Raw genomic sequence first — 22,662 nt, 5'->3', positions numbered from 1 at the left:
AGTCCTAGGCTCACGCTTACTCAGCTAGGTGGGAATATTGCCAGGCCAAGGAATCCTCCTCTCTCCCCTCCCAGCCAATTCAGTGTTCCAGGCAAATGTGTGTTTAGGCTTGTCATGTGAGTGCTTATGTCTGAACGTAAATTTTCACGATTGTACAGCAAGCATTGTTAATCTTTGAGCTATCTCTTTAGTCCCAATTCTTGCTGGTTTTTAACTTTTTATAGACGATTATCATTTTGTTTGATTGACTGTATTTATCACTCACTTGACTGAGTTCTTTATTTAATCATTGCAGTTTTTATGTCTTTTTGTTTGTTTGTTTTTCACCTACTGACATTACTTCCAGTATAATTTCATTCTTTCTGAAATACAATCCCTTTCCTTGCCTTTCCACAATGTGATTACTGAACTGACTATGACTGTCTGGGAATGTTCTGTTTGTCCTCAATTTTTAATTGACAGGTGATGATTTTGTGCTTTGTGCTGATATTTGAAGTTTAAAGAGATTTGTTAATATTTGAACATAGTTCACCATAATTTGATCAACAGTCAATATAAGCTTTTAATTTTTTTCTAACATAATACACCCCTTGTTTCTGGCCTCCATTATTACTTAGCTTCCTGCCTTTAATCTTCCACAGTTTCATTGAGACATTTAACTTGCTTTCTTTATTTGTAACCATCCTTGGGTTCCTCAGAGCTAGAGTGATGGGCGTCTTTCCTGTCTCTTAGGTTCTGAGATGCTGGTGCTGCTGGGCACTTCTCATGGCCTCTCCCACTCTTCCTCTCTCTCTTCTTTCTACACCTTTATTGTGCACACTTTGCTACGTATTTCTCGCTTGGTCTTCTATGTGTTTATCTTTGCTCCATGTTTTCTCTTCTTTAATTCTTTGTGGATTTTAAATCTTCCATCTCAAGTGTTTTGTTTTTATCAGCTCATCAGATTTTAATTTCAATAAGTACATTTTGTTTTGAAATATTTTATTTGGTTTTCACTTAGACTTATCTGCCATTTTCACAGTTTCTATATGTTTCTCCTTATTTCTATTATTGCTTAATTATCATTAGATCTTTTATAATTTGGGACTGGAGAAATAATTTTTCTCTTAGGAGCTTGTACTGCTCTTAAAAAGGACTACAATTTTGATCCTAGCACCCATTCAAGATATCTCTAGTGGTTCTAACACACATACCTACACACAGACACTCACAAATATACATAATTAAATATAAATATAAATCTTATGAAGAGCTTTTTAAAAATCTTACCTTGCATTTTCAGACTCCTCATCACTTTTTAATATTTGCAATGATAACTCTCATTAAATATATTGCTATCTCCTTTGTGATGTCCCCTCTCTCTGTCTGTCTGTCTCTGTCTCACTTTCTGTGTTTCTCTGTGTGTGTCTCTGTCTTTATGTGTTCGTGTGTGCGTGCGTGCGTGCGTGCGTGCGTGTGTGTGTGTGTGTGTGTGTGTGTGTGTGTGTACCTACATTCATAAGCATATTAGGACACATGATCCAGGAGTTTGATGTTTTATTGTGAGCCCAGGCCTGGTTGAGATTGTTCCATTTCTGGGCTTCTCATGTGCCCATGAAAGCAACTCTATGTAACTTACATTTCCTCCTCTTGGGTCCCCATCAGCCTCATGGGAAAACTCAATTTATGTTAATTTCTTAATGTTGACTATACTTGAAGAAAAATTTTTACTTCTCAGTTTTCATGGAGTTTCACTTTCTTTATCTCAGAGCCAAGGGCCAGCAGTGTTTTTCCTAGGGCTCCTCTATTCTGGTTGTTGGACCACTCATAGGCTGATTTCCAGCTCTCCTGCTCTAAGAGATGCAAAGTCCCACATAACTCAGCTGCAACATCAGAACTCCTGCTCCAGCTTTGCATTCTTTCTCTTCTTTGATTTGCACGTTGAATCTGGTGTTTACTGTTTCTTTTTAGGTTAGCTACAAATTAGGCTTTCTAGAGGTGTTCCTGATCCACATAATGAGAGAAGAAATCTTTAAATGCATCTTATAGATCACTTTACACTGAGGCCTACACTCTTTGGCAAGAGAAACTATGCATTTCACATTGTTAAAAACCTTCTTAATGGCATTGAAACTACATAAACATGAATATACAATGATTTCTCTGCTTTTTTAACAGCAGGGTCTCAGTGTTTCCCTTTTGCTCTAGCCATCCTCACATTCACAATCTCATCTCTGTCTTCCAAGTGTCACTGCACCCCGAGGCTCGTCACTTTGTTATGTACATGTCTAGGAACAGAATGCATGTTCAACTGAGATGCTTTCATCTGCTGAGCTACAGCCTTTCAATTCTGACATGCAATATGAACCTTTTAATGCTTTACATTTTATATTAGAAAATAAAATTAAACCGATGTATCTAGCAAATTACTTAATCCACTATGCAATTTAACTAAGCAGAATATTTGCTTTTATATATAATCTTATGGCAGCTACATTTTGTACTGCTACTTAAATATTAGTTCTTCAAAACTCCAAATACATTTTTTATAGTCCAGTCACATCTTTCCTCCTGTTTATCAAACTCGCCATTTTTTTTGTGTTTGTTCGCTTGTTTTAGGCCTAATGGTGAATGAAATTTTTTGTTGGCATTGTGACTTTGAGACCGGAGATGCCAACTACAGAAACTATGCTCCAGAACTATGGAGTCAAATTACTAATGACAAAAATAAATACTTTTAAAAAATCACACACCAACTACCTTCATAATGCTTTATGCTTTTGTTGGGCTTATTTACAGTTCTCCTTGGCTGTGTATAAGCTGTGGTTTAGACATGCATGGCAAGGCTTTTAACAAGATTGTTTAATTGCCTGTAAGATGTTTCTCCCTCAGCATCCAGCTAACCACCAGTCATTCCTCAAATTCTTAAGTCTTATTAATACTAAAAATTATGAGTGGATACATGTGAGACTCCAATCAAAAGTTCTGGCCATTCTTGACCATAAACATGTAAGTCAGTTGTTATGGAGTGAACACCAAGTCTTTTTAACATTTATTATTAATCACTACTTTGCAATTATGTGTCTATTTGACCAAAAGAGGAAGAAAAGGAAATTTTGTGGACTTCTGGCAGTGAGAAAGTGTTGTTTCCTAACGCCCACTTGGAAATTGCCCAAGAAGCCAGGCAACCCCTTCCTGGGCCTTAACCGAGATGGATTTAAACACAAGCCATGAATTCTTTCTGATTGCTGTTTGGCCCGAAGGTTTGCTGGAAGCAACAATGTCCTAGTTAGACTGTTCTCCAGCTTTTAAATGCACTAGAGTACGATTGTATTATGTGTTGACCCTGATTTATGTTGAAAACCCAGGAATGTTTTTCCAGAAGAAGTACTTTGTGTATGTGTGAGCCTTTGAGGCCTGGCTTCTTCGGAGAAGTGACTGGCTCACCTCAGCATCCTGCTCATTTATTCAGACGGCTTGACTCTAAAGGAGGAATCTATGAATATCCAGTGGTATTTGGTGAAATAAATACTATAAAACAGATAGGGCCTGTTTAGGGCATAACACCATGATGTAATATGTCAATGCTCAATTACACATTTGTATGCACCTTAAAAAAATTGTCTCAAGAGAAAAACTGATTGTCATAATACTGTGTTTCAATTCAACCCACACCCTCGGCATTCCGTGTTCCAAATTCCTAAAACCCTCAAGTTAATGCTTTCCATGTTGTAGGGTTAATTTACATAAAGATCTGGAGTTCCTGCAGCCCTGCTTCAGCTTCGGTAGCTCTGATAGTCTCCACAGTGCTGCACACAAATTCTAGAAACTTCTCTTCACAAAGACAAGCTATGGTTATCAGCAGGCATTAGTCTCACAGAGACCACTAACCATGTTGTCCTCCAACATTACCCAGGCCCCCTTATTCATGAACTTCATCTCGCAATCCCCAGAAAACACATCTGTTCCAACTCTATGTGTTTTGAAAATTAAATGTACCAGTATCATGCCGACTGACCTGGCCACTAAAGCCATGTGGGAGAATTCCGGTCGGCAGCTCAAGCTATGCTGAGGCGTCGGATCATTTGGGAACTTGTAACTCACTTGGCCAGAGCAAAGGAAAAAACATGAAACACAGAAAGAAAAAAAAATGAGAAAGACAGAGGACATTCTGGAATGTGGGTTCTTTTTTCAGTTTTGAGTGTAGATTATTCCTTAATTCCATCATGTTAAAATTTCATCAATATTTATCCATGTGAAATTGTCAAGGGTCAACCAGTCTTCTCATTCGAGAGTTCTGTGAGGTTTCTCTGGCCTTTTGCTTCTTACCGAGGAGAAGTGATGAAGTAAGGATTCTGTGGTAGACTGATTTACTGCTGAGGATCGTAACTGGGTAAAGAAAAAATGTTCAGATAGAACTGGCCGGCAATGTTTGTAGCAGAAAATATTGATATAACACATTTGTTGGGATATAATTTATATTGAATGTATTCTTTTGAATGCTTGCAATGAATGTTTAGCTTCCATAGAGTCTTATAGCACAATTTCTGTCAAAAATGCAGCTTGAAATAGCAATAGACACAAAAGCCAAGGGCAATGAAAACACCGTTCTCAAATAAGATTTTGTGTCTGTATATGCAGATTAGGGGAAGAACACTGCTATGCTGTTAAGGTAATTTCACAATTTGGAAATTATTTTTATGGTAGATTCCACTTAGCTTATCTTTAAAAATACAATTAAATATATATACTAGCCTAGTACATATGAAGAAGCTCATCAGTTAGAAGCCTGCAGGGGTTTATCATGAATATATTTCTTTTGTCTGATATTCTGCATTTTACCTTCTACAGGTAGAATTTGTTTAAATTGCCAGACGTTTGTGTAGCAATTTTCCTTCACCTCTTCCTTTAGTCTTTCACAGTGCTTCTCCATTGGTAAGAAACTTAGTGTAAGGGGATTATATCCACAAAACCATTTGGATTGTATCAGGACTAGCTCAAGGATTTTCTAGGTAATTTTACCTCTGGACACCTTTTATTCCACATGATCTGAACCAGGAGATCTCACCATCTCCTACTTATTCCAGAATCATTGGCATGGCCTCAGCATCTATCTGTAAGATGCACCATCACAAACCTTTTAGATGCATCCATGGCTACAGAGAAAGTTTCTGAGAACTCATACTGGCCTAAAGTGCAATTTACCTTGCAACAAATGTTTCATAAGTTTTCCACTATCTTCAAAACATCCTAATTATTTTAGGAATCTTAAGAACTCTCTCTTCATCCCCCTCCTCTCCTCTCTAGCTCCATCTATCTCCCCCAACTTTTATCCATCTACAGAAAGGAAAAGAAGCAACAATAATGAACATTCAACTACATTAAAAGCTAAGCAATTATTTGTAGGTTGTCATTTTGCAACATGACCAAGAATATGCATTGTACTTTTTGAATTACATGTGTAAATGAAGTATTTACTTTTGAAATTGTCCTTCAAGCCCATCATCTTCACCCAGTACCCACTGCACTTCCCTTTGAATTCTCATCACTGTGCCTCTACACAGTCCTCACAAAATTTCCTGTCATTACCGATACATAATCTGCCATCATTCTGGCCATATCCACTACATTATTTTTTGAACATGATCTTATTGCAGTTAAATTTCAGACAACTGATTGCCAGAGACCACTATGTCCTTGGAGATTACAAACTTTGTAATCTGGGACTTGGGAACTTAAAACCACCTCTTTTCTCTTCTTTCCTAGTCTCTCTACATTCTCCAAAATGTGTAGAGAATGCTTTTTACAAGGTACTTCTCATGACTTTTCCTCTGTTCATTCAGCAACATTGTTGTGCCAATAATTGGGGCAAGACTATTTCTCTGCCCTCTTTTCCTGGCAGATGTAATTATTTCTGGGGATAATCCTGGGAAGTTTCTAATATTGCCATACTGTGTTGGCAAACTCCTTTTCACTTCTTGAGAAAGTAGAATGATTTAGTCATTTTGAAACAAAAAGAACAAATCAGATTTCAGGGCTCTCAGGCAGTGGTTTTCTAGAACCCCAAAGTTTGGATCTTTAAGCCTTTTTATAGTTCTGACTTGTGGTTTTCAAAGACAATGAGTGAGGGGAGCCATTTAGAAAAAGAAGCGGATGTTACCATTTCCATTTATACTTTCTTTACTCTATTAAAAAAATAAGTTCTTTGTATGTGTCTTACACAATAATCTTCAAAATAAAGTTAGAAACAATGAACTGTGAATATTTTCAGAACAAAGTTTAGGAATCATCACTGCTAAGGCTAAGTCACTAACAGCAACAGTAAGGATAATGTGATCATATGGCCTAAAACGTGTTTGTAACAGATGCACAACTGAAGCTGCAATACATTTTCATACACATTATTTCCAAGGAATTTCCCAGATTATTTTTGTCATCAGATATAAACACTGAAGTATAGTAGCATTAAATATCTTATTCAAGATAAAATTGTGATTCAAATATATTTCTGTGCCCAAAAGTGGAATACTGGTAATCAATTATGATTTGCATAGGAAACTCTCTGTCTACTAAAATGAGAATGATTTTTTTCCTTACTCAAATAAACTCCTCCAAAATAATTATGGAATATAAAATTTATTTTTCAAAAAAGTTATGAAATTAAATATAATAACTCCATAATTTAACTAATTTTAACAAAACAAAAGACTCAGAAAGACACATATAAAAGTTTGCCAGGCTATAGGAGATAAGTTCACAAAACGTATATAATTCTAAGTTCTATACATTCAAGGACTATATTGCTCTTTTTTCTGACCCAAGTTAGCAGGGACATGCACGGCACAGAATGGAATTTGGGGGAGGGATGATTGATGAACAAATATTATCTGATGAGGATTGAGTCCACACAATATTTTGCATACCTATTCACATTACAAGTTGGTGCTATGCTGTTTTTTTCTTTGTATTGCATATCTAATGCTAAATAAATAGTTAAGGAATTGATAGAGTAATATGAGTATTTATTTGAAATAAGATTGAAATCTAGTATTTTATTAGTTGTGACTTAAAAATATGGGGTTGTTTTCCATTGGCTCTATATTAAAGCTTTTAATAGTTTTTCACAATGCATTTGTCTTTCTTCTCTTGTTGACACTGTAGTAGAAGTGATGGAAGTGCATCCTTCATCCTAGTTTTCTTCCCATTCTTTATCCATCTTGTGCTTCAGGTCAGGTCCCTTTCTTTCATAGTTCCATCATCAGTTGTGTATTCTAATAATTGATCCTTCTAATATGCTTGCTTTTCTCAGAATTGCCTCAGTTGTGCTTACTGCCTTTTCTTACAATTGTCAATGAATATTTCAAGAAACACTTCTAATGTTGAATTGCCTAATTACTGTAGGGTGTTTGATGCGGATATTCTATTATGTTATTCAAGATCATCTCAGAAAATATGTGAAATGTGTATTTGAATCTGAAATTAATATACACCTATATATATTGTTCCTCAATTTGTGGAGATTCTACCTCTTTCCTTCAGGTCATGATAGGTTATTTAGTAATGTATTTGCCCTCATAATTAAATTGTTCTTACTATTATCACTTGGAACTGAGGAGATTTGTGTCTTGGTGCAGGCTAATACCTTACTTACAGCTTCAAAGCTAGACTGTGCGCTCTGGACGTCTGCAGTGTTCATGCAATCAGGATCTAGATTGCCAAACTTATTGGAAACAGCTGGGTGCCTGTTGCCTGCCTCTCTCTTTACTGGAACTTTTGCCAGAACAGGTAGTCCAAATAGAAAGTAAGGGCAAGTTCAGGCATCTGGGGTGTCTCTCGGGAAAGCAGCTGTGGCTTCCTTAGGAAGTTGTCGTTATTAGCCATCAGCCACAGTTCTGTATACCCTTGGGACCAGTTCTGGCATGCCTGGCCTAGTAGGATGCAGTTTACGACTGAGGACATTCACAGAAAACCATTTGGGCCGTCCCATCTCTGGTCAAACTAAGAAATCTCTCAAGCTGCGAGCCATATGTAGTTTTCTATTAGTTGGCTTTCTATTAGTCTACTCTGGAGGCCTCCAGTTACTGAGGCTCTAATCATCCCTATGACGCAAGCAAAAACAATATGCAAGAGTCTTTAAAAAAAACTCTCTTAACATAGACTGTCCTATTTTTAACACTAGTTACCACTATTATGTCTGTAAACACAGCATGCGCTCCTGAAAAACTGAACATATAAGACTTTTTGTTATTTTTCCTAAGTAGTATAGAAATACAAAGAAATTTTTGGTGACACACAAAATGTCATGATAAGCATTGCTGAATGTCATTTTACATATAAAACACATTTCTTTGAATATATGAGTATTTATCAAAAGCTGAATTTTTTAGCCACATCAGGCATTCTAGGCTCTTGCTCCTGGATGCACTGAAAACCTATTTGCTGTATGATAAGATTCTGGGGAGAGGGTTTGCTTGCCACTCACTAATTACAGAAATAAAATTTTGGTAGAAGATTGTGACTGATTGATTTTCCTTTGTAAATTTCATTGAAACAGGGCTCTGTTTTGGAGAACAAATGTCATAATTTCACTAGTTGGAAATAAGTTAGAAATGTAAGATATTTTAAATCGTAGTTGTCATGCATATCTTCATTAGAGATAAGTCTTTTAGGACCTTGAAAGACTAGGATCCATCAATCTTTTACTTGAATGTTTTCTGTTTCAAACATACTGGATATGAGACAAGGAATTTTGTGCCAATGGAAATCAAAGAGACTTTATTTCTAATTATAAGTAAAGCATTTGTGTAGTTGTATAGAACTACAAAAGAAATTTGAGTAACTATTGGGTATAGTTGAGGGCCAGAGGATTTCCTTTGCATTTATGAGGGCTTTGGTTTGATACCCAATCATTATAAAAATCTTCAATAAAATAAAAAATATATAAATTGTAATATTGAACTTTTTTTTTTAACTGGCAGAACTTTTTTAATAATAGTTCATGTTTTCCAATAATACATTTAATGTATATTCAACATAGAAAAATCAAAATTCTAATAAACTAAAGAGGAGAAATAAACTGGAATTTTACATTGAAACTCATGTTACACCAAAATTTAATTTTAATTTTTCAATTTGAACATTTCATCCTTTCTTTTTTTTTTTTTGGTTTTTATTATTATTATTATTATTATTATTATTATTATTATTATTATTTTACAACACCATTCAGTTCAACATAATAGCCACAGAATCCCCTGTTCTCCCCCTCTCGCCCACCCCTCCCCCCAGTCCACCCCCCATTCCCACCTCCTCCAGATCAAGGTCTCCCCCGAGGACCGGGGTTGACCTGGTAGACTCAGTCCAGGCAGGTCCATTCCCCCCTCCCAGACCGAGCCAAGTGTCCCTGCATAAGTCCCAGGATTCAAACAGCCAACTCATGCAACGAGCCCAGGACCTGGCACCAATGCACAGCTGCCTCCCAAACAGATCAAGCCAAATGACTGTCTCACCCGTTCAGGTGGCCTGATCCAGTTGGGGGCCCCTCAGCCTTTGGTTCATAGATCCTGTGCTTCACTCATAGGAAGATGCTAGATGTGGAACAAGGATGACTAGACTGCTACTCACATCACCAGTGAGGCTACCTGGAAAACGGGACCCCAAAAAAAGACACGGAGAAATGGACAAGATCTACATGAATAGCCTGGTCATGAGTGGGAACAATGAAGGGCGACAGTCGAGGGAAAGAGTGGGAGATCCTAGCTGGATCAAGAAAAGAGAGGGAGAACAAGGAATAGGAGACCATGGTAAATGAAGACCACATGAGAAGGTGAGAAGGGGAGGAAGCAGAGAGCTAGGGAGGCCCACGGAGATCCACAAAGATACCCCCTCAAAAGACTGCTGGCAATGGTCGCGAGACGGCAGGAACTGACCTACTCTGGTGATGGGATGGCCAGACACCCAGATAGTGGTGCCATAAACCCCATCCAAGGACTGAGGAATCTGAAGGCAGACATCCACGGCTGGGCCCCTGGTGGAGCACTGGGAGTCTAATTAGTGAGTAAGAAGAGGGTTTATATGAGCGAGAATTGTTGAAGCCAAGGTTGGATAAAACACCGGGACAAATAACCAAATGAATGGAATATTGAACTTTTGAATTCATTAAACTCTTAAAAAGAGTTCAGTTGCAGTTCATTCACTTTTAGGACATAATATCAGCATATTTAGAATAATTTATCCATCAGTAACTTTAATGCATATAAAAGTTTCAGCACAAAGTAAAACTAGGTAATATTCATCAAGCACTTTTTATTCTTTGTACTCTGGTTTTAGTTCCAACTTTTTCAAAGCTAAAACAAGTTGATCATGTTTATGAATTTGTCATGCTTTGCTTTGTTTTGTTTCCTTCTCATATGAATTAAAAAAAAGAATAAGTGCAAGAGATGCCTAGTATAACGAATCCCATAAAAGACTATCTTTCCTACAACAGTCCCCAGCCCAGTGACTGCATTCTCTTTCATTTCTTTCAACTTGAAAATAAAAGAAGAAACATCTAACCAGAAAAAAAAATACAGAAGGAAATTTGGATAGTAAGAATATATGAAAATGTTTAGAATCTGTAGAGAAAACAGTCCTTGGAGCAGCACCATTGCCTATAAAAAAGGAAAGAATTCAGCAATTAGTCAAAAGCAATTCCACAAATTGTGTGAGCAGATTACTGTATTCTGAAAACAAAACTTGGTAATGTTAGTATTCCTAAAAATGTTGTGTGTCAATAAAGACAATTAATTCATACTTTTAATTCAATGAAGAAAACTCCACAGATGTTTTTGAGAAATGTAGCATGTATTTTCATTTTATGCTAATTATGGTTTATACAATTCCAACCAGATGGGTTTGCATGCACAGTAGCTAATTAAAGCCAACTGTCTTCAAACGTATTCTCTGAAATGTAGGTAGGCTTCATAGACCTCTAAGTGATCCCTAATCTTATCAAGAATATTTGTCATTCTCAAGTGCTTATGTGATAACTCAAATGTGGTCTAGATGGACAGCAGACTAGTTCACAAATAATGTAGAAAGAGACTAGACTTTGAGAAGTGAATAAATTATTGTACATGTTAAGAGATTATCAGGTAGGGGCTGAAGAATTTATTAACATGGATGATATGACACTTGTGTTAGTCAGCTTAATACCTTTTCCACTTTGTTTCCTTTGCCCCAACTTAGTATAAAACTGCAAAATATCTGAGTTTTCACTGTACAGAAGTCAGCTAAATGCTTACAAATGACTTCTTATGCTTTAAGACATATTCCCAAAGTTGTATTGATTTAATTTGGACATGGATGTTTAGTGTATTTCCTTTCTTAAAACTAATATCAGTAGATACAAAAGGACTGAAATACATCCTTTCCAAACAGTTCTCATTTATACATGTACATAAACGTACTGCTTTCTCAAAGCTAAAATCTTTAATTCATTTTAATGCATGGTACAAAAAGTTAATTTTTAAACAGTAGTAAATTGTCCTTTAATCTCATATTAAATATAGTTGTGATTGTGTTTTGAAAATATTATTTAGAAATAAACACATATATATATACAGACACACACAATTCTCAAGGCTTCTACATCATCTAGAAACAGCTTCTCTACACTTTGATTGTCTTCTTCTGTATGACTCAATATTTTAGCCATCTACAGAATACACTATAGGCAAAGATAAAACCTCTTAATTTCTTTTGAGTAGACATTTATGAAACAGGTTCTTCATAAAGTCCAAGAAAAGAAAATCTACCACTCCCTAGTCACTTTCTGATGTTCTCATTTTTAAAGACGTCTGGTGTCTGTCCCTGTTCTGGGTGTGTGTCTTTGTTCCTTGCATTGATAGGAAATAATGATATATTACAGCAATTCAAGTTTAATGTTTGTTTGAGTCCTTATCTCTACAGTTCTCAAAAGCCATTTCTAAAACTGAAAGCATGGTGCTTAGAGGGTTAACTTAGTTTTCTCCAGATAATTTCAAATAATGTAGATATTTTCCATTTTTTCATTAAAGCAGTTCTCGCTCATAATTATTGGCATTCTTTACAATAGCCAGTTACAAATAGCCAGTCAAACTTCACTGACACTAGAAAAATAATTGTTTTAACTTTGTAGATGATTTCTATTTTCTGTGTATGAGTGTTTTGCCTACATGCATGTATGTGTACCACTTGTGTGCCCAGTACCTGTGAAAGTCAGAAGAGGACCTTGGTTCCTCTAGAATTAGAGTGAGAGATATCACCATATGGATGTAAGAAACTGAACACCAGGTCATCTGCATGACAATCAATGTTCTTAGCTGCTGAGCCATCTTTTCAAACTAGAGAGTAATATTTCTTTTTCTTTTTATATAGTTTTACTTTTGAATGTTTTAAATTTATACCTATTAATCCTTGGATGGGAAAGAAAGACATTCTATGTTAAAATATCTCCTGTTTAGGGCTCAGGTATAAGGTGTCAGAGCTGAGAATGAGTATATGTGATTATCAGGAGTCCTAGGAAATTGTTTTAAAAATCTACATGTTTTTTTAAACTTAGACAATTGCATACACTTTGTTGTTTAATTAAATGAAATAAAAATAAAACAAAATTCACAGATTAGCATTTCATATATCAATAATTGAGATCCTTTCCTTGGTCAGGTAGAATAAATGGTCCTCCCTATGAGAAATAACAGCACATTTGGCATGCTCATCAACTCATTAGTGCTGCAGGGCTCCATAAAGCATTGATTAGCTTTTATCAGTAGGCAGAAAATAAATGAGATATAGCACAGTGAGTGTTTTTATTTCAACATTATTGAAAATAAACTTTTAAGATTCAAAAACCAGCCAAACCAAAAAGTCAAGTTATTCCATAGACATTCTTTCTCCTGTGAATAATTCAAGTAATTTTAAAGCATGTGTTTCCCCTGCAAATTTATGTCAAAGTTAAATGCTATGAAAAGTCTTTTTCACACTTCCATAAAAGCTGTAGTGCTGCTCACTAACTGTACTTGCAATGGCCCACTGTTCAAGGAGATGTTTGCTTCCTTTGGCCATCATGTCTGTTTGAATGGCTATAGATATATACCCAAACCAGAAGAGATGAATATACACAGAGGCATATAAGAAGTCAACTCACTTGGCTTGTGATTTGGGGATTTGCAGCTGAAAAGCATGTCATTTGCACAAAATTACCCCTGCTTCTATGATTCTCCTTCCAGTAAGTTAGAATCTTCATTCGCTCATATTTGAAGCATTTTCCACAAGGCCTCTGAAACAGACTGAACTGGGTGGGGGCAATAGTTCCCCTTGGTATTTAATAGGGATTAGGTGCTCAGATTAGCCACCTGCCAAATGATGAGCTTTCTAGAATGAGGTGGAATAAACAGAGAGAGCATCTGTATAGGTCAAAGTTCAGGCATTAGAGTTGAAGTCCCTGGGAAGTCAAGGAAATCGCCTGAAGACAAGGACCACTAATGATGTGTTAGCACAGGGAGGGCTTGACACTGAGAATGAACTCCCTCTGTTTCATATTTTGCATCCAGCTGTTAAAATCATGGGACTTGGCCAGACCTATGATAAAATGAGGGTGCATTGAGTTTGATTACAGAAACATAAGAATAAATGAAAAAAAAGCTACAATATTCATTTACTCTGTCACTATGCTTATGCAAGAATGAAGTTTCTTTCATTTAACTTAAATGAGAAATATGTAATGATCTATTACCAAATGGGACACATTTAGTCTCAATAACTATGAAAACACAAAATGAATAGTTTAATACAAAATCAAACAAAATTGAAAAAGAGAAAAATTTTGACAAAATTGATTTCAATAATCAAATGGTTATATGAATTTCATCCCAAATAATTTTCCATATTAAATTATGGATGTAACATTATTAAACTTCTTATATGTTATATATGGTAATATATCCATATACATATGTTCAGAATATAAAAACTAATTTGTTTTCTCTACTTTAATATTTCTAACAGAGAAGTGTCAACCATAGTTTTAGAAGGATATAGTCATTTTACATCATTTTTGTGACCGTTTGTCAATATATATTTCATTATGTTTAAAAACTCTAATTTTCATCCTTAAAATCTTGATTGTGTAAACATCTTAAAAGCCTAGTGGTCATTGGCTTTAAAACCTGCAAATCCAGACTGTTACTCTTTAAAAATAAGTAGATAGATAGATAGATAGATAGATAGATAGATAGATAGATAGATAGATAGAAAGAAAGATAGATAGATGATAGATAGATAGATAGATAGATAGATAGATAGATAGATAGATAGATAGATAGATAGATAAAACAATTAACTCTGGATGTGATGCTCATCTCGCTCAGCTGCTGTCAGAGTTGTATGTGCAACGGGCTTTCTGGGGCCACAGTGAAGCACTGTCTCAGCTAGTGATACTCCTGAGATTGTTTAGTAATCATCTGTTAACACATTTTGAGCTCCTATTGCTCCATCCAAAGTAGATCACAATCCTCCAAGACATGTTGTGGGAATCAGACAACATGGTCTGGTAAGGACACCAAGAGCTTCCCTGGCCCAAGCATCTCTCTACAGTATATTAGGAAGATCTGACTGAGGCACCTGAAAGCTACTAGCTGCAGGAGTCCAGCTCCAACCTGTCAAAAGGTTCCTGCAGGGAGGAGAGAGGAATGAGGAGGTATTAGATACAAAGACAGATCTAGACAACAAGAAAGACAGAGACACAGGAAAGCTTCAGGAGGGTCCAATACCTGGTCACCTTGACCTTTATTCTAATGGGCTTTTTATACACTACCAAGTGGAGAGGTAAAAGACCTCCCCCTTTCAAGATCAAAACACAATGTACAGCCAAAATACCTGGAAACCACACCCATGGCCAAATCATCCCATTATGGCAACCCTGATGGGTAAAGCAAGCTCAGATTCTCTGACCTTGAGTAAGATCTTAATAGGGAGCCTCTGTGGGCCTCCATAACCAACTGTACATTTCTTTGGAGGATTAGCCCATAGATACCCCAAACAGATAAACTAAACAAAGTGAACCTTGTTCCTCTGTAGGGCGCTGACTGCATTTGAGACAGGTAGGAAACAGGAGATATCGGGCTTTGTAGGAAGGAGGTTCACATGTATCAAAAAGATTGGGTTTCAGCCAGGCAGTGGTGGTGTACGCCTTTAATCCCAGCACTCGGGAGGCAGAGCCAGGCAAATCTCTGTGAGTTTGAGGACAGCCTGGGCTACCAAGTGAGTTCCAGGAAAGGCGCAAAGCTACACAGAGAAACCCTGTCTCGAAAAAACAAAAAACAAAACAAAACAAAACAAAACAAAAAAACAAAAAAAGATTGGGTTTCAAAGGTAGAAGGGTTTCCCATCATGGTGAAAAAATAACAAAGTCATACCCTGTAATTTTTTACTTTTTCACTCTTGTTTGACTGAAGAATTTTTAGTGATAGAAGTATGTGTAGTCTTAAGGAAATCATCCATACTTGGGGACGAGGAAAAAAATTGAATCATGACACATGAAATTTTACATTGAGTTTTTGAGGTTTCATGGAAATCACTCACCTCAGGTCTTCCTTCATGTAGAAAATACAGATTCAAACTTAAAATCCTTCATTGCCACATATATTTCGGATTTTACTACCATGTGCTAGTTACTGATGGAGATACTGAATTCAAATAAAATGTTTACCAATACTATAGACATCACCTCTGACCCTCTTGGGAAGCCATATTCTCCGATATCCAGTCCACATTAACTCATCTTCAGAGACAAGAGGAGCTCGCTACTCTAGTACAGTAGTGTTCACAATTCTCCTCTGGTCCTGGTGTTATTTTACCTGGCACCACCAGGAGAAATCTCATGAGGTCATTTCTCTTGAGTTACAGTCAAAAGAAACAAATTGAAAACCAGCCATTAAATACATTGTGCTTGACTTCTGAGGCAACTCCAAAATGTTAATATTATTCTTGCCTTATACTTCAATGTAAGTACTGATTTTTATTTTCTTTTTTTTTTTTTCATTTTGTGGGTGTGATAGGCTGAAAGGAATGCATAGAATAATGGGAACAAACCTATATGACTAATCAACATTCAGGAAAATAATCATCTAGGAGTTTTTAATTAAACTGAACAATGCATCACATCTAAGCACCAATGCTTAGCAAAATTTGTTTTTTTAATTGTTGCTGACATTGTTTCATTTTTCTGATCCTGATTGCAAAAGTATTTTCGGTTATTTAATGGCTGACTTCAGTTGATGTCTTTGACTTTACCTCAGTACCTCACCCCAGCATACTCCAATGCTTACATGTTACTGCTTAAGTATGTTTTCATTGTATATTTTAATGCATCTTCCAGAAACAGGAAATGTCTTCCTGGGGAGAAGTAATTGTAGTATTGTCATAGTTTGGAGAGAAGGTTTGCACAGTTCATACGTGCGTATAGAGAGACACGGTGTAGAGAGGAGACCCACAGACCCGCATAGATATTACAATAAGTCTGGCTTATTGCAAACTTATTACAATAAGTTTCGCTGTTTCATCATCATCTAACACTCATCATTAGTCTAACATTCTCCTAAGATGCAGGTCAGGAAAGCAGCCACGTGGCTTAACAAAAAGATGAGGGGAAGCATTCACATAGGAGAAACCTCAAAACACACAACCTACAACCTGTGCAGATACAGATGCATTATGAAATACAGTATTTAGATTATGCAGAGCAGAAAATGCTACAACCATTATTTTTGCTGGGAATGGCTGTGTGCTTCTTATTGCTAAATTCACTACAAATCAAAACTATCACGTGTTTGATTTCTCTGATGATTTGTTGTGCATATCTAATGTTACCTAAAAGCAAGAAATTGAACTCAAAGTACTCCCAAGGAGCGCGCACACGCACGCACACACACACACACACACACACACACACACACACACACACACACACACAATTTTAAGGAGAATTTTGTTGCTACATTTTTATGCACAGCGAGATCAGAAGATGGAGAAGGCAAGTTAGCCATAGTTTTTTGGATTTCCTTCCTGTTGGATGAAATGCACAGTTGGGTAGATTATTTCACCTCAGAGGTAAACAATTGTTTAACGGTGTTTCCACTTCTCCTGTTCCTAAACCTCCCTAGACTGTAGGAGCAATGACATCATTTAATATAGAACATACAGTATTTGAACCCATAAATGTAGAAGAAACTTGTTCTTCTTTGTTCAGTATCTAATTATCTCTAAATAACCCATGTATGTAAACATAGGAACAACAAAAAAGAGGCAAAATAAACTTCTTACTCTCATTATAATATTCACATAGCATGTCTTAGGTTGACTAAATCTGATCATTGAGCAACTTACAGAAATTTGTTTAAGAAATTTGAATGTGTGAAATTATTTGTGTTTGCTTTTTTCCAGGAAAATAATTTAATTTAGTGGAATGAAAGTTTTGACTCACTTTCTTTTTCTTCAGATTTTCTTTTCTGTTTGCACTGCTTTTTGGGGAGTAAGAAGCATGAAACGACTCACCGCTGGCTCTTGGAAGTAGCCCAACTCCAGACAGCTCTCTTGGTCCTGTCAGTCATCCATGGCAGGTCACTGCTACAGAAAGAGCGTTGTCTTACATACTGCCTACAGGAGCTACTTAGTTAATGAAAAATGAAAGTACCTGTTTACCTATGCTTTTCATGTTCGCTTTTCTGTTAAAATTAAAGTGAAGTATACTATTTGCTCTCACTAAAAGCCAGATTATTTTATATATATTGAGGCTGTATTCACTATTCTCATCTGTCTCAATGCCAATGGAAAGGAAAGGGTGGGCTTAAAATATTTAACGAAATGAAAATTACATTTGTCTTGCTTGGTTTGACAAGTTTTCCTTTAACATTTGCTAAAATCATACTTAAATACATCTCTGTGGTCTTTAAAATGTGTTGGAGTCTACGTGAGCTGGCATTTGCCTTTGCAAATAAATCATCTGTATTGCCACATTACATAAAAATACATCAATGTGGTAAAAATAATTAGAATTGGAAAAAGTTAATTGTTCAACATGTTAGTTTATAAAACGTACTTCTAGAATGGTGGGTCGACTTGTTTCAACAGCTTGAGGAGTACATTGTAATTCATTCTGTTTCAAATAGTCACAATAATGTTAATAAAATCATCTGAACAGAAGTGACAAAAATGGTGTGTGTATACTGCTTATGAAATATTAAAAGTCTGTTGTATGTTCCATTTGAAAATACTGACAGAGATAAGAACTGAGTTGAGAAAAATATTGGAAAAAAGTCTTTAAAAAGTAAGAATTCTTCCCTTCCTCCAAAATTTATCAGACAATTTTCAAATGACAATTTTAGCAGTCCAAGTCAAAATTATTCTCTACCTACATGCATCACTAAATTAAGAGGACTAACTCCAGTTGCTCAGCCCCACTTTTAAGTCTGTTACTTAAGATTTGAATAAAAAAAACGTGGGGAGCTGACAGAGAATCAGGCTGCAGGAGTCTGTGCGTACTCATGAGGCAGAAATGAGGCACATTTACTTTTCAAGCTGAAACAGCAGAAGAAAATTAATTTTGCATGATGGAAATATTAATAATTATATCTCAAGCGTCAGAAGTGGGTTTGGCTTTGCTTCATTCAGTTTTTATACTTCTTAATTAAATGCAGGATTTGAGCAAATTCTGAGGTCAATAACAAATATTAAATCCTACTTTGGTGCCTCATTAACAGGAATTGCTGGGCTTCATAGGTATAGACAGACCTACCTTACAGGAGAGAGCCCTCTGCTGGTTTGAAACTATTAATGTATCATTAAAATTCTTGAGATGCATATTATATATTCCCAAGAATTTCTATGCTATATGTTACATCATTCATTAATGGAAAGAAAATACAATTTTTATTGATTCTCAAATATTTACTTAACATGCCAAAATAATTTTATGATGGGGGGTATACTTGAATATATGTGAATATACAGGGGTAGTTTAAAATGAGTTTAATCATGAAAATAATTCATGCGCAACTCAGGTTTCTTTGAATAAACTCAAATGTATTTGTTCTCTTTTCTACCTTAATTTTTCACTATGACTTAAATAATTTTCTTTTAGAAATATAGGTATTTTCAAGTCACAAATTTCCAAGCCTTTGAATATGGATATGGTTCCCAGATAGGCGATGTGCCTCAAGCCTCTGTGCCTGAGATAGGACAATTTTTCAACCTTCAACCTTGCTAATTTTCTGGTCCTATTTTCTCTGGCAAACACTAATGCATGATGACAGATCATGGAACTCTTAGTAATATCGTAAATTGATCTTGAATGGTTCCATGTAATTTATGCTGGTTCTTGACTGGAAGGACTTTAATTGTCCCCACTTTTCTCTCTCAAGAGAACAGCACTGAAAACAGGGCTCATCAATTACCCGGTTTTGATGGAGAGGTGCACAGTGCCTTTGCAATAGTCACAGGGACACTCAGTCCCTCTTATCTATCGAGAGGACCAAAATTCGTTTATAGGGCAGAACTCTATTAGCAATGTTTAATGGAACCTCTAAATTATTGCAGAAACGGGTATTGCAAAACCATTTTGCAGAACTCTGAGGTGGTTAAATCATTTACCCAAGGCCACCACGGAACACAGTTGATGGCCATTCTTTTTTAAATTCTCTGAATTCTAACATCAAAGACTGTGACACCTCTCCATTTCCTGCTAAAAGGTATTCAGATCATAATTCAAGGATTATAGTTCATGTGCAGAGTATGCCTTTACTTTTCAATTTGATGCTTCTATTTAAAAAAAAAGGGGGGGGGTTGAAGAAGAATTTTTCTGTAGTAGTTTAGAAAGTATATGAGTCCTAGGCTTTTAAACCTTGTAAGATTGGTGTCTTAATTAAGTTTCAATTTCTGTGATAAACACACCATAACCAAAAGCATCTTGGGGAGGAAAGGGTTTATTTCAGATTATACTTTCAGGTAATAGTCCATTATTGAGGAGAATCAAGGTTGGAGTTGTTGAAGCAGATCATGGAACAATGCTACTCACTGGCTTGCTCGCATGGCTTTTTTAGCCTGCTTTCTTATACTACACAGCATAAGCTGCCACGTGGTAACACTGCTCACAGTGGGCAAGGCCCACTGCATCATAGTTACTTGATACTATATTAATTATCAATCAAGAAAATGCCACAGACTAGCCAACAGGTAATCTGATAGAGACATTTTCTTAATTGAGGCTCTTCTACCCAAGGGACCTTGGCTTGCATCACATGGACACAAAAATACAACCTGGACAATTGGTAATGTACTAGTTTTATTGATAAGCTTGTCATTGGCAAAAAAGAGTCCATCCCTGTTCTTGGTCTGTCTTTTTCACTAGAATTGTCCATTCATTTTCCTGGCACTAGTTAATTTATAATCATATTTGTTAAACTGCACATAATCTTCACAAGGCCATACTATTTGGGATATGTGACTCTGTAATTTAATTGCATTCAGAGGTTCAACTAGCCACTAAACTGAATGAACCCTCCTTAGAGTTGGCATTCCTAGCTTACATTGCTGTTCATTAGATTCCCTAAATCTTGCTCTACTGTAGCATGTAATTTAACTGTTCAGTAAGAAATCTACACTAGGAATACAGAGATACTTCTGTAAGTCAGGGTACAGTTTGGTCTAAGGAGATGCAATCTACCAAGGAGAGTGGCTATAGCCAGAATCCAAGCTCCTTCTTTCTTTCCTACTCCCCATTTTCTCAAAAGCTCCAGGGGAGATGAAAAGCATACAGAGTACCTGGGCTTCCAGAATCTGAAAGTAATTTTCATGTCATGATTCTCAGCAACTCTACGGAAGAAAAAGACTTCATCTAAGCTTGCCTCCAAGGAAAGAAACTGACAACATTGTTTCCATAATCAGAGAATATTTTTTCAAATCTCATTGTGTCCTTCCTTGTATTCAACAGCATAGCGGCTTAGCCTCTCTTCTCACCAAGGACGAAATTAGAAAGGGTTATTCTCAAAATGAAATGGTTTCCCACGGTTGTAATAAGCAACCACTCTCTAATTGGATTTAAGCTCTATTCCATGAGATGAAGCCCATTCTGGACACTTCTCAGGAGGCCAGTCTGAGACTAGATAGGCCGTGGGCCTAGGAGAAAACCAAATACTACGCTTCTGCTAAAAGAATGTAGAAGTAAAATGGCTTCTCTCAACATTCTGCTGTACCCATGGATCAGTACCTTACTCGGCCATCATCAGACAGGATTCCTCCTGCAGAACATGGGAACTAACATAGAGACCCACAGCTGGACAATGTCCAGAGAGTGAGAAATTTGGGGAACTCAGTCCTGAATGGGATGTCTTCATCAAACCCCTCCTGTAACGGCCCAGAAAGTTCTGCTAAAGAATAGGAAGAAAGATTGTAAGAGCCAGATGTGATGGATGAATCCAAGAAAACAGTGTCTTCCAGGTACATGAGGTTTGACACACATATGACCTCACAGAGAGAGAGATGTGGCAGCATTCATGGGGCCCACATCAGATGGGATCCCAGTGTTGAGAAGTGGGGGTAGACATGTCCTTCCATCCCATCCCTAAGGAAGAAGCTATCACTAAATTGGGTCTGTTTGCAATGAAAACATTAGTGTTCTGCAGTGGAGTCTCCTTGAATATTTTAACCAGGTTCAGCAGAAGACAGCCAACACAAAATGGACTCAGGGGTATTTTTGTAGACTTTTGTCTCACGTTGTCCTGTTTGGGCATTTCTTTTGTCTTACTGATAATTTGCTTATATATAAGGTTTCTGATTTTGTGTTTTAATGTTTGTGTGTATGTGCCTTTTAAAAATTATTCTGATTTGTTTAGACTTTTTGTTCATTTCTTTCCTAAAGAGAGAGGGAAGGAAGGCGAAGCATGGTTGGTGGGGAGGGGGAAGGATCTCAAGGACTTGGGGAAGAGAGAACCAAATTGAGAATATATTATATGAAAAATAATTTCAATAAAAATGCAAATAAAATAAAATCTCTTAAAATCAATAAACAAAAACAAATAACATGCTTCTTTCTTGTGTGTTGGGTGTTTTGAAATTCCATTCTTCTCATGCCATTTTGCCCATCATTTCCAGCTACTGCTGGTAACCAGAATCCATGGTTATAAGCACATTCCTTGGATATATTTTGGCACTTTACTATCAATAAGTACAAAGTTAGAAACAGCATAGATTTATGTTATTTATAACTGCACAAAAGAAACTATTTGCATTTTTACACAATAATTACCTGTGCTTTTTCTTTTTGCAGGACCAGGGATCAAATCCTGGAACTTGCTCATGTGAGGCAAGTGTTCTGTCACTAAGTTACATCTCTACCCCTTTTGTAGATCTTTCTAGAAATGTAAATGCATGATGGGAACATTCATTTGAATAAAATAATCCTACATCAGGCTTTAGAACAATGTACTTCTAAGCTATCTTCACAATCAAGTACTGAGCTTTTATGTAAGCAGTCTAGAATGTAGTGAGGGAGAGATACTATCTTCTTAGAATGTGCAAGAACTAGGTTCTGTTCCCAGGATAGCAGGATGGAGAAAAAGTTCTCTAAGCCAATGCGTTGTTCCACATCTAGCATCCTCCTATGAGTGAGCA

At 36.5% G+C, this 22,662-nt stretch overlaps 1 protein-coding gene across 6 annotated transcripts in view; it reads left to right on the top strand.

The window, feature by feature from the left end:
* The window catches only part of Agmo (alkylglycerol monooxygenase), a 302,211-nt gene extending 279,752 nt beyond the window's left edge, over positions 1–22,459 (top strand). For 3 of the 6 annotated variants that reach the window (XM_006983948.4, XM_042260693.2, XM_042260694.2), the window contains one exon: positions 17,495–19,086. In XM_006983948.4, the coding sequence (XP_006984010.2) occupies positions 17,495–17,569 (75 nt within the window). In that variant the 3' untranslated portion in view covers positions 17,570–19,086. Of the gene's footprint in view, positions 1–17,494; positions 19,087–22,318 lie in introns of those variants that run through there. The other 3 variants (XM_076550758.1, XM_076550753.1, XM_042260695.2) reach the window with 2 other exon arrangements.
* The last annotated feature ends 203 nt before the right edge of the window (positions 22,460–22,662 follow it).

The sequence above is a fragment of the Peromyscus maniculatus genome, chromosome 14 (genome assembly GCF_049852395.1).
Source record: "Peromyscus maniculatus bairdii isolate BWxNUB_F1_BW_parent chromosome 14, HU_Pman_BW_mat_3.1, whole genome shotgun sequence".
Taxonomy (NCBI): Eukaryota; Metazoa; Chordata; class Mammalia; order Rodentia; family Cricetidae; genus Peromyscus; species Peromyscus maniculatus.
Note: the sequence above shows the minus strand (reverse complement) of the source record. Positions and strands in the feature narration are given on the sequence as shown.